Here is a 12,821-nt window from a genome sequence, read left to right as displayed (position 1 = left end):
TTAAGTATAATTTCATACGCTGTTTCGCCAAAATTTCAATAAATCAGATGTACCAAACAAATTGCATTTCAAAATTTCACCTTCCCGTTCCGCTTTAGACATCAGTATTCGTTTCATCTCCTTACCGTCGGACAATCTTCCTGACAGGCTGGCGGTTCACTTTCCGTCACCAGAATTTGTTTCGTAAATGTTGTCTTTAGATTTTTCTCTACTTCTTGAACAGCTTCTTCTAGTGACGAGGCCTTGATTTGTGGCACGTCAACCGCAGCATCTGAAACACAATTTAGCTCTTACTTCAACCAGATTTTCCTACTAGTTGGTTGGGCATATTGGTAAGGGTATCGATAGCGCACAGGATATATTCTTCACCATTCACCTACGACATGCGGACTGTACTGGGATTGACCTCCAGCCTCTGAACTAAGAGGGTGACATCTGATCACCTAGATAATAGCATCACCACATCTTTAGTTCTCTTAACATAAGTCATTTTCGCTCAAATCTAAAAGTTGGTGACGACGGTGCGTTTTTAAGATAAAAAGTTTTCTGGATGTTTTGCATCGTCTAATAAAATCATAAAATTACACGACGTTTCGGAGATGGGACTCTATCTCCGTCTTCAGGTAGACCTACTCAGTTGGGCCCAATCGACACAGCTAATCCCTATCTCCTTTTATTTTTGTAAGTAATTTTAGTCCATCTATTCAAAAATTATAAATATATAATAAAATATATAGGTACTTCATATGTGAGGTGAATAAAAAGTTAAATATGACACAAAATGAATTCAATCTCATTGACGCACCTGTCAAAATAATCTGTTGTGATGCTCTGACGGCACCCCCTGCATCGTGCCGCATCTCCACCACCATGCTATGCATTTCATCTGCCACAACAGACTGTATGACTGACATATCAGTCGACAACCGATACTCTGATTCTCTCTTCGACGTAACCAAAGTTCCCATAACCTGCAATAACAGCGCGTCATCACGCGTATTCAGATTTTAATTCACGTACAAGAACAAACGAAACATGGTCGATGAAATAAAACTTCTAAACCAAAATTCAAAAATGTATTTTCATCGCACAGGTCGGCCCTTGTTAAATACCCTTATCAGAAACTTTTAAGGGGATAAAAATCTTTGAAAGAACTCTCACACAATTCTAGGATTTGGATTGCCAAACACAAAAAGGAAGAGAAAGCCTCCGTATCTCGATAGGCTATGGATTAAATCTTTCTTTTTAATTACAATAAACTTACCTTGTCAGGGTGTAGGATGAAAGGAACAGTCTTCCCTGAGATGCAGTCAGTCTTGGTCTTAAGGAATGTACGCGGGTCTAGTGACCTGTAGGACACCTGGCATTTGCCAGATGCGTCCTTTTCTGTTTGAGTCACGTCCAGAATCTGGAACTGTACAGAACACGTGCCGAATTGCGATCATTTAACATTTATTTTCAGAGATATGAAAAAATAACATCTTCCTCGAAATGCATTACTAAACAAATACCATAAACCAGGTTTCAATTAACGCCACATTCTCAAATTTAGAAAATCAATAGGGAAAACGCGCAGGGATAGAATAAGGAACACCAAAATTAGGGAAGAATTGGGAATTAAATCACTTAAAACAAAATTGGAAGAAAAACGACTGAAACGGTTTGGACGAATTCGAGTGGCAGATGAAAGAAAGACGAAACAGTTTTCGGAAGCTAGAGTTGAGGGTACCAGAACAAGAGGAAGACCTAGAAAGAGCTACTTGGATACTATTAGAGAAATAGGACAGGCAAAGGGGAAAAGTTAAACGCAGATGAAATTCTTAGGAAGGAATGGATCCGAAAGAGGTTTAGAATTCATGACGCTTCGCTTCAGTGCCGCCATAACGTTTTGCATGTTGCTTTTGCCGACATAAAGCAGTCACTTACCTGGAAGAGGCTAGCAACTCCTTTCTTGAGGTTCACCACGGACAGGTCTTCGCCTTCCGAGAGGAACACGTGCTCGATTTTGCCTGTATTCCAGTGAACTAAGTAAGGTAAGTTCTTTAAGGCCTCCAACTTTGACGCGTGCACCACAAATCCTTCCGGTTCTGGCGCTTTCCTAGACTTGATGTGCAGCTGCAGCGACGACAGCTACCGAAAAAATCATGAATCATCAGGGGTCCTGTCCGGCGTACTTACATACGCACAGTCATTTTTTATGGTTTATCATTTGCACAACAGACGCAGAAATATTCAATTAAGCTCATGATGACAGCATTAACGGATATAAAAACATTATCAAAGTCTTTTAATACATAAAAATTTGCGTCTTAATTTCTTTACTCGAAAGAAGTGACATAATAATATTCTTTTTTTATTTTCTAACACTACATAACATGATCTGAACATAGCAGACATTATAAAGTTACAACTTTAAAATCTCTGGTTTTCTATTGGATTTTCTGTCAAAACTTGGAAAAGTTACGCAGATATTAACCAGCCAAATAGTCATATCATGTACACATCGGCTTGTCAGAATACACCATTAAGAAACACTGAAGAAGAAACAAGCAGCTGACACAATAGCCAGTTGAACAGGAACATTACGCAATAACAAAACAGGTATTAAAAGTTCTGATAGTGGCGACACAGTAACAGCAGAGTATGAAGATTGTCATTTTCTGGGTTCTGGTAGAAGTTTACCAACAATTCAGAAGTCCTTGATGCCTCCATCATCAGGGCAATGAATACAACTTAGAAGACAGCCATCTTCAAACTGGGGAAAGGTAAACAGAACAAAGTAAATGGGACCCCCAAAGATCGCTTACAGGCAGGAAAAAGAGACTTTGTTACGTGGCCCATCACTGAGGAACCATCGATGGGTAATCATAGGTTAGCTACGTTTCCTAATTAATTAGTTGAACAGTGATGATACATCAATGTAGCTGACAGCAGTAAAACGTTTGTTTTTCAAGAGTTTGCACCACTCGAGGCTTAAAATCCCGAGATAAGAAACATCTGATTTTGCATTAAAATGATCAAGGCTGCAATCCACATTTCTGTCGAGATTGCATAATACAAATGGCTACTGGGCAAGATTTAGCTGAAGTGTGCATTACGTAATGCTACTCAGGGCATGTCCTAATAAAGATTTCCGTTCACCTCATTTAGTCTTTTATAATGAATTAAGACGTTTCTTTATCAACGTTTATGGGGCAGTGGTTGAACATCTTACCGTCAGGAAAATGGCGGAACATAACCTATATCGGCCTGTGTCCTTAACCTTCTGTGTTACTGACCTGCAGTTGGAGCAGCTTATCGTTTGGGTCGAAGGGGCTTTGCCAGAGTGCCCCGACGCTGAGGGTGGCGGTGACCAGGTAGCCGACATCCTTGCCGACGCGCGTCCCGGCCTCATTCAGGAGCACGGTGCTTTCCAGACGATAAGCGTGCCCGGAACCAAGCTGGAACTGCCTGGACACAGCGGTAGAGCCAGCTGCTGGGAACGAGAGAAGTACGAAGCCATAGCAGATCAGCGGCCGTAAAGACAGCAATGCTGCCACCGTCCACAACATGACGCGCGGTGGCTTGCAGCCATTACCCAAGGCGAACAGCGTTTAGTTCGGGATCTCTCAGCACTGCAGAGCTTTATATAGTAGAAAATAAATTGAAAAATGTCGTTCTGTAGCTTTAGAATTTTCGGGGATGTCCTTGAAATATGTTGTAATAAACTTCGATAAGGCGCATTACAAATAGCTCTGGTTTCAAATCCATTGGGTATGTTCTAGAATGTGGATGTTTCGCGTTTTCAACGAGATCCATGGCACGTGCTGATTTCGCATCCAAGGTGGCCTGCAAAGTCTGAAGTTTCAAAGCCGACAGTTGACTATCTCAAAATTAATTGGACCGAAAAAAGGTAGACTGTTTTATCTGTAAAAACAAAAGTTTATGGCTGATGGCCGTCAACTTTTTGAAGCCAAAGGTCGTCCAAATTATTTTTTAGAATTCAGTCCGTACCGCAAAGAAAACACAACACTTCACCATTACAAAGATCAATTGGTTAACGCTGTTTACAGTAAAAATAATACGAAATCCATGAATACGAGAAGACCAACTAAAAATTTCGGTCAAAACACCGAGAACGCAACAGATACACGAACAGGCTTATACAACATTTTCCAGTACAGCTTCGTCGTAAGTTGTCGAACCTGAATTTGAAGCAAGGCACTCCGAGTAGAAGAGATGTTGATTTACCAGACACACAGGCAGCTGTTCCACTGTCACGTTTTGCCTGAAAACTGGTTCATCTCCCCGAACGAAAACGAAAGTAAATTATAATATATGAAGACCAGGGCAATGGAAAATGAAGACAGTTCATATTAAAAGGCGGTGGGAAGTGGATTTTACTTTCATTATACCTTTTTGCCCTGGCAGTAAGTGAGTTACAAGCGGATATTGTGTTTGATCACGAGCTAATCATAAACAGAAAAACAAAAGACTGTGAACTGAGATAAATTTCTAAATATCAGCACATGAAACCGAACTTAGCACTTCACAGCACACATACACACACGTGGAATGCACTACGGCTTTCACATACTGTTGGAGTCTTCCCATTCACTACATTACATGACCAAGATGAAGGCGAACGGGGGCTTGCTGGTTGGAGGCAGCAGGCGATTCCGTTACCCGGACCATGTTACACGATGCGGCCAGCAACGGGGCCCAAAACTTTGCCACGTGTGTACAGAGTGAACGTTATAACGCGCCGGGCACGTAGCGCAAACCACCGCCACCAAAGGACGTTCCCGTGAACACTTGCTATTTACGCCAGACAGAAAATTACAGCACCCAATGTCTTGCCTTTAAAGCTTAATGGTTACTAAATGTGTCATCTGCTTCAACAATAAACAATTCTTCATTTTGTATTTGTAGATTTCGAACGATTCGCACAGTGCAAACAGCGATTATATCCTTAAACAGCGTTAACCAGTTGATCTTTGTAATGGTGAAGTGTAGTGTTTTCTTTTCGGTACGGACTGGATTCTTATATATTATTCGGACGAGCTGCGGCTTCAATGGGCTCATCAAAAAGTGATAAACTGACGAACAGGTAAATAATAAAAGTAAATTGTCTGCACCTCACAACTTTTCGACACTTCAACTGCAGGACGTCAGAGAAGTTAACGCCCAGCCGTTGATGGTCCCTGCGTCTGGTAACATCGCCTTACATACCGTACGCCTGTCACAATAATAATTGAACACACTGTTGCCGCTGTGATGACGTCATGCATCCGCGCATTTACTTCCAACCTCATGATTGGATTACAGACAACCCCTATTTTTTTTACTTGCGTGTGTAAATCAAATTTTAATTAACCATTTAAAGCCGAGTGGTAACTATATGTACCACCTGCTCCAAAAATCACTAACGCTTAATTTTGTATTCGTTTCGTATGATTCTCACTGTTTTCTGTGATTATTTCCAAAAACAGCGTTAACCAGTTTTTTTTATGGTGAAGTGTTTTCTTTGCGGTACGGACCGAATTATTCAATTTTATTACACGAGGGGTCAAAGCAGGCCACGACCTTGCTCGGCCACGTCTCACTGATCCTTTGCAGAATATATTTTGATTTCAGAATCAAATATATCTAATAAAATCATAGATTTAACAAAATGTTTTCTTTAATTTTCCCCCCTCCCCCTACGTTTATGAGAAACATAACAGAAATTAAAATGTCAGAAAGGCACACGTGTTCTTCACGTGATTGACACGAGGCTGTTTCGTGATCAATTACGTTATTGTTCTATTACTTAACGACCGTTCTTAGTTACGTAGATTACAGTGGAAGGTAGATTGCCAATTTCAAAGAATTTAGAAATGAACAAGGTCTGTTCATCTCACCTCCAGAATTTTCCTATAAGAGACTGATCAAACCCATGAACAAAAATCTTTGTCACGATATCCAATCTCCGATTATAGATTCGAACCCGGGGCCTGTACCAACGTAAACCACTGAATTGAGACTGTAGATGGAGTTGAGTTGAGTTTCCCATTTCCGCTGACAGTTTTTTATATTTTGAAGCCTATCTGTTGTTGTTGTTGTTGTTGTTTCCTGGGCACCGAAGTTTTCACTTGTTTTTTATGAGCCTTGGATGCCTTCTGGCTGGCTTTAGGACTCTGCCCCGTCTTGATGCCGGCGTCTCGTCAAAATCTACGTTTGGAACGGAATTTCAAACCCGGTCAAATGGGGAGATGCCCGTAACAGTGATTCAACAACAACTGTTACCAGGCTAAACGACAATGAACTTCGTGGAGCAGCGTCATTAAATTCCCCGAAAATTTTGGGTCCTTTTTGCTCCTGAAACATGATCCTCCCGGCTGACAAATGTCTACTGCAGCGAGGAAGAGGTTAGGTTAGTCTTTCTGTTAAAACAAGCGCTGAGAAGCTTCTTGAAGGGCAGGCATCAACACACACTGGAGATATTAGAAATGCATACAAAATTTTTGGAATAAAACCTGAAGTGAAGAGACCACTTGAGGCAAACGGCAGAATAATATTAAAAAAAGTAGTCAACAAATATGGCATTAGATGCGGACTGGTTCAGGGTAGGGACCAGTCGCAGGCTGTTGTTAACACGGTAATGAACATTCCGGTTTCATAAGACGTAACCAGCTATGCAACTACGAGCTACGTGGAGTGACTTAACTAAAATGAGTTGTTCAATTCTTTACCGTAACAGAAATTGAGGGAAATGTGGGGGTAAATATGGGAAGATGTTTAGAAATTCGAAAGATTTTTTAGTTCAGATAAAAGGATTAAGATAAGACGGTTACTTAACTACAACCACGAGCTACTATATTTCGAGTGCCGATGCGACACACATCGACTTATACTACCTACAATTAAGAACACACCAACCAGTCAATTGTTGTGAAATTACACGAAAAAACAAAAGAAGATAAAGGAACTTATCTTACATTTTTATTCAGATGTATTTCCATTGTTTGCTGTTGTTATGTTTCACAGAATTTCTATTATCCAGATAATTTATTTCCCTTTGAATCACAACTAAGCTACTAAGCAACCAACTTGACTCAACTAAATATCTCTTTACTATCATCAAAGATACCGTAATACTGAAATAGTAATTCACATTTTCAGTTTCTTAATTGACTAATGATCTTGTACTCAATTACAAGCATTTCTCATTATTTTTTTTTCCAACACAACTTTTAATTTATATTTTCGCATTTCTCAGACAATAAATTAAAACACATAATTTAAATACATTATTCATTATACCAGTCCAGTGTTAAATTATTTTTTATTTATTTCTTCGAGGTAAAACGATTATATTATTTACGTAAAGAAATTGATTATATGCGTTATCTTTTGGAATTCAGAATTAATTTATATACTACGGCGCTAATAATAACCCTCTCTTACTCTGTGCACACAATACCTTTTATTAAAAAGTCGAGACGCTGATACTAATTTCAAAAATTCAGAGACTGAACCTAAATCAACTACACATTTGTAGCCAAATGAATTATTAACAATGGCAACCAGCATTCGCTACTCTGACTTTGATAACGGCAACAATAAATCACGTTTCAGTCTAGATTTATCAGAAAGTAGGTCCGGAAAAAAGTATCATTCCGCTGCAGTATTAACGCTTCGTCAGACTGGCCAACACAACAGCGCTAAATTATCTACAGTCGTCGTCATATTTCCTGAATTCCCCTACACTGGTTTGTTCCGTCAGTTTGTTAGTTACATACGAAAGATAATTTGCGACACAACAGGAGCTACTTACTTGGTGCCATCTGGCAGTTAGAACCTAAAAGAGAAGGATTACAACAATTAGACACTAGCAGCAAACAAAAGAACGTTACACTGCGTGAAGGAAACAAGGAAGAGAGAAACGTTTGGTTCTATCTTTGTCCGAAAGGGGGCAGAGTTTTGGATGTGCATGTGAAACTACGGAAGGGAAGATTTGCAATAAGAAATGAAATAAGAATCTAAATGAAACTTAAAATAAAGAAAAGGAGAGATGAGATAAGCGGTAGGATTTAAAAATAAAAAAGTATACAACAAGAAACAAACATCTAAAAAAAAGACAGGAAGTAGAAGTTATATCAGGAGGGAAATTTTTATACGTATTTATAATTGGCATAATACAAACATGCGCGAATACGAATAACAGCGCACTGACAAATAAAATGTAACGTTAGCGAAGAAGAATAAAATTATAATTTCAAAGCAGATATAAAATAGGACGCAAACTGCGTGTAGTTATTAAGATGAGTAAATTCTGTAACAAATTATAAACATTGCTAATAAAAATCAAAAGGTTCGCTTTCGGAACACGAAATATATCAAAGGTCTCCTTGAAATAAAAGACGATCAACCGGTGTGTGTTGGCCTAATACGGAATCTAATCTAATTTTAATGACACACCTTTGCTGGTATTTTGGGTTGTTGGGCTGATAGTAAATTTTCGGAGAAGCATACTGGCTCTGTCTTCTAGGGTCAGGAGTTCACAGAGTACGCGATTCTATCCTTTTTCCCTCTTCACTATCAATTAAGAATTTTTGCGTTTATTTTCGTGATGTTACTCAGGCAGGTTAAACACAGCTAACCAGTCCGTAAAATTGGTTACATAGAACCGGAAAATATGGTTTTATCGGAAAATGACATTGGTTTAAGTTGGAGGTCACAGAGGGAGTCAGTCACATGTGCGTGACCCTCTGTGTATGAACCGAGCCTTAACAGAGGAAGTTTTTTTTACAAACCATTTCCGTCATTCGCTGCAACGCCCTTGGAAATCTTCGGCCCTTCTTATTCATAAAACAAGTTTGAAACTCCGGAAGGAACACGGGAACAAATAAGCCATCCACCAGTCACACTTCACGCCCCATAGACAAACGCGAAAGATAAGAAAACCGATAAATTGAACTTCAAATATAAGGCACGTACGAACGCCCGCGACAATAAAAGGTAAACTACAAGTTGCCCCACAACTTGCTTCCATCTTGTGGCTCAAACAGTCTTTTACGTAAATTAACATCCCTTAAAAATTGTGTTCTATTAATTTTAAACGAGATTACCGCTTTTGGCAAAATATATATATCGAGATCGCGGATTCTTACCCCGGCTCCGGGCACAGACGTTCGTCCACGTGTTTCCATGTTGCTGTCTGTAGACTAGCACAGTTTATATTAAATTCTAACATGAATAAGATTTAAATACGAGGATGGTAACTGTTGATCTACCAGTTAGAATCAACGATGATCACTATTAAAGGAAACTAAGGTTCTGATTGGTCCTCAGCTCCTAGGCGAATATTTTCAACAAATATTTGCAGGTTTGTCCATTAGAAACAGTCAGCCAGTTGAACTCCATAACGGTGATGTACAGTGATGGAAAAAAACATACACGACGTGGCTTAATGAGCCACTGGTCACAGACAAACCATGAGAGGAAGATATGAATGGATAAATATAATTTACGTTCCTCAGGACAGTGACAGTGACTGTCGAGCCTTAGGTAGTCTCTGTCTCAAAACAAATGTCAAACCAATGACAGCGTTACGGGTTTAGAAGGAACGTGCTTCTCGAAACAAGGAGTGGATGAGGTGTGTGTTTCGATTTAATCTCGTAAGGTATGACGGCTCCGACCACCTTTACCCTTAGTTTAACCTTCACCTGCGTCGTTTTTGCTCGAAAAGCGATGGGCAGTGCGAGGAGGCTGAACCGAGACACGTGGAAAACGAGTAAACATTTTAAGTTTACACAAAATATTGTATCCTAATTGCACTGTAATTGAGAAATCGTGTTGGCATTACGCAGACGTATCGGGGATGTAACCAATAACAGGAGAGCTGAATGCAAGACCCACACTGAAGTTGGCCACAAAAGGACCGAAACTTGTGATGTCATGAAGTTATGACAGATTGATTAGATCGAATTTAACAGTAGTTCTGTAAGCTCGTTTTCAACTCAAAGTCCGCTCTGTAATGGGGCTGCCTGTAAACTGATATCAGGGTCAGAGGTTGGGAAAACACAGGCCCTCTCTCTGCTGTGCTGGTAGATCAGAAGTCTGCAAAGTAAGTTTTTCGACCACTGACATTGCAGAGGTACAATTTGGGGGGGGGGGCTTTGATTTCTTCAGTTTCCCAAGAAACTTCCGACTTCTTGTTACAAGTACACGTTTTCAGAGGTACACAAAAGTGATAATGCAAAGAACAAGTAGCCCGAAATCACGAATAATACCAACATGCAACAAAATGAAGCCTCAGCCTCACCTCCCCACTACGAAGATCAATTGGTTAACGCTGTTTAAGGAAATGATCGCTGTTCAGAGTTACTTAACGCCAAATACGGGTGGTAATCTTACTTACCACGGTGTCTTAAGTCACTGAACATAATCTGGACTTTTGAACCACGTAACCACGGGAGTATCTGTTGCACGTTTATTATAATATGAACTTTGTGGGGCGTCTCTGACCCTTTTATGTTGTCTGTATGACAGACTGAGTACAACGTCGGAATCACGAGTTAGGTCAGAGTCGGAAAACCTCCTTCAAATTCTCGACACACGAATGAATTTCAACAGCCTTTGGCTTTTCCAAACTCCAGTGTTCAGTACAGAACATTATTTGCTCTCGATAACAAGATTTCAACACGTGACCTATGTGTGAGGTGCTCCCTGACCTCTGACCCCTGACGGCTGACATCATGAGCTATCACTAACCGCACGCTCATCTTCAATGTCAGTCGGTTCCACTGGGAGAACTGTTAGCTACTGCTGCTAACAGCTCCACGTGTTGGATGTTACCCTGGACATTTTAAAACGCCTTCTTTATGTTCCCCTGTCCCACAGAGGGACGGAGGATGTGGGACAATTGAGAGCAATTGACGAGGAGAAGGCAAATATGACGACAACACTGGACTCATCACAGAACAGCTGTGTCACGCTCAGTTTCACAAATTGTTTCCTCGAGACCCATAATACCGTTATATTCACACATTGACGTAGAGAGACAGAGTATAAAGATAGCTTTACTTCGTGCCAAAGTCTAGAAACTGAGGAGCTCTACGTCCAAGCCCCATATACGCCCTCATAAAGTGTTCCTTAGTCACAGCAGCAACTTCAAATTACCTTTATCCATCTCTAGACCTCGTTAGTGGTTATTTATAATCAAAAATATGTTTCAACATAACTGTCTTCTGGGATGGTCTTCTGAAACGTCGGTTAATTTATACCAGATTACGCGGCGCAACAGCCCAGAAGACAGCCATCTTAATATCTGTATCCATGAGAACCTGAAATCTCATCAACAAGTCGTATGATTCTTTCTTTCGCCCACATCGCTCGTCTCGATTTGAAACACCCTATAAATACCAAATTAGATAGTTCAGTTATGAAACACCTTATCTTTTAGCCTCATCCACAATACCGGTCTTCTAATGGAACCGCAGCTCAGAAAAGTGAAGTCAACATGGCACTGAGCAATCCGCCATTATCATTTGGGACGACAGTGACCTTTTTTTTTTAAATATATTCAAGAAAAGTAGAAGGAACAAAGAATCAGTTCCAATCGGAGGTCACTTGAACTTTGACCACAGTTTCTGATAACCGAGATTTCATGTCGTCCACAATGCTCTGAGGTTGTTCTAAAACACTGACGTATGACGTCCAAAATTCCACGCAATTGTTTTCCCATAATCTAGCTCAAGACTAATAATTCATCAGTCACAAACTTGACTGATTAGCTCAGCGATATACCTCTGTCTTGCACGACCGATTTTCAGTTCGAAACTCCGCCGAGTGGACAGACGTACCAAACAGGAAGTTCTGACAAATGACAAGAACGTTGGACTTCCGTCCCTTCAAATATTTAAAAATATACAGCGATGCTAGCAGTAACTGTTAATTAATATTCTCATTCTGTGTACTGAACCATTTCTCGACACAGGTTCCCAGTACGTTAAATTTTTTAGACAGACTGTAACCACAAAATTTCGTACAGTGGCCATATTTATAATTTTTTACATACAACATAAACGACGTTGCTCATAAAATTTGTAGGTACATACACGGTATGTCCCCACATAAAAGTTTACCAACCTACCTCTAGTGATTCATTAACATAGAAGGCAATAATGGCTTTCCTTTCTTTGCTTTTAAATCCTTTACAAAATGAGATCCTTAAATAAACTAGATGGGCCTAATGACAAGTCAACGCAGGTAGTACAAACACTTCCCACTGCGCTGTACAGCGGTAAAGAAGCTTACCGAATACGGCCAGAAGACAGATGACGGGGAAGAATCCGCTGGAAGGAAGCGCCATTGCACTGTGTACAAGGTTCTGAGGCGAGCTAACAACTAACTACAGTATAGTACTATCAGAGCAGGGCAGTATGGACGGCTGCCAACACGCAGCTGATTGTTAGTGCGACACATAACAAAAAGGCAGTGGGCCGTGACTCATCGGTGGTCCGTACTAAACCACTAGATACCACAGATAATAGCAACATAGTGTTCGTGGCTTTGAAACACTGACCATTCTACTTCTCATTTAGGTGCCGAGAAATAAAGTCAGTGGAAGAAACATATCCTGCCATCTACCAACAATTACAGCAAACTGCGTTACTATGGCAACTCAGTTGAAAACAAAAAAAAACTATGGGAACGGTTACGTATCAAAGTGTGGAGTTTTTTTTTTGTTTAAATCGACCTTAACCAATTGGCGGCGAAAATAAAAATCTTTGTAGAGATCAGAAGTTACAAATGTGTAATTTTTATATTTTAGTATTTTGGAACCATCAACAAAC

At 40.1% G+C, this 12,821-nt stretch overlaps 1 protein-coding gene across 5 annotated transcripts in view; it reads right to left on the bottom strand.

Annotated features, from left to right (window-relative positions):
- Mtp (microsomal triacylglycerol transfer protein) overlaps positions 1–12,821 on the bottom strand; it is a 34,092-nt gene that overhangs the window by 7,049 nt on the left and 14,222 nt on the right. The window contains exons 1-7 of one of the 5 annotated variants that reach the window (XM_022059786.2): positions 12,283–12,423; positions 7,799–7,822; positions 3,279–3,475; positions 1,927–2,130; positions 1,265–1,414; positions 806–971; positions 126–271 (exon numbers count right to left, since the gene is read on the bottom strand). In XM_022059786.2, the coding sequence (XP_021915478.2) occupies positions 126–271; positions 806–971; positions 1,265–1,414; positions 1,927–2,130; positions 3,279–3,475; positions 7,799–7,822; positions 12,283–12,337 (942 nt within the window). In that variant the 5' untranslated portion in view covers positions 12,338–12,423. Of the gene's footprint in view, positions 1–125; positions 272–805; positions 972–1,264; positions 1,415–1,926; positions 2,131–3,278; positions 3,476–7,798; positions 7,823–12,282; positions 12,439–12,821 lie in introns of those variants that run through there. The other 4 variants (XM_022059787.2, XM_022059790.2, XM_022059788.2 and 1 more) reach the window with 4 other exon arrangements.

Source organism: Zootermopsis nevadensis, unplaced genomic scaffold (assembly GCF_977971745.1).
Source record: "Zootermopsis nevadensis isolate Lab colony 2312 unplaced genomic scaffold, Znev_1.0 Znev_ptg000030l, whole genome shotgun sequence".
Lineage (NCBI taxonomy): Eukaryota > Metazoa > Arthropoda > Insecta > Blattodea > Termopsidae > Zootermopsis > Zootermopsis nevadensis.
This window is presented reverse-complemented; position numbering and strand designations above follow the sequence as displayed.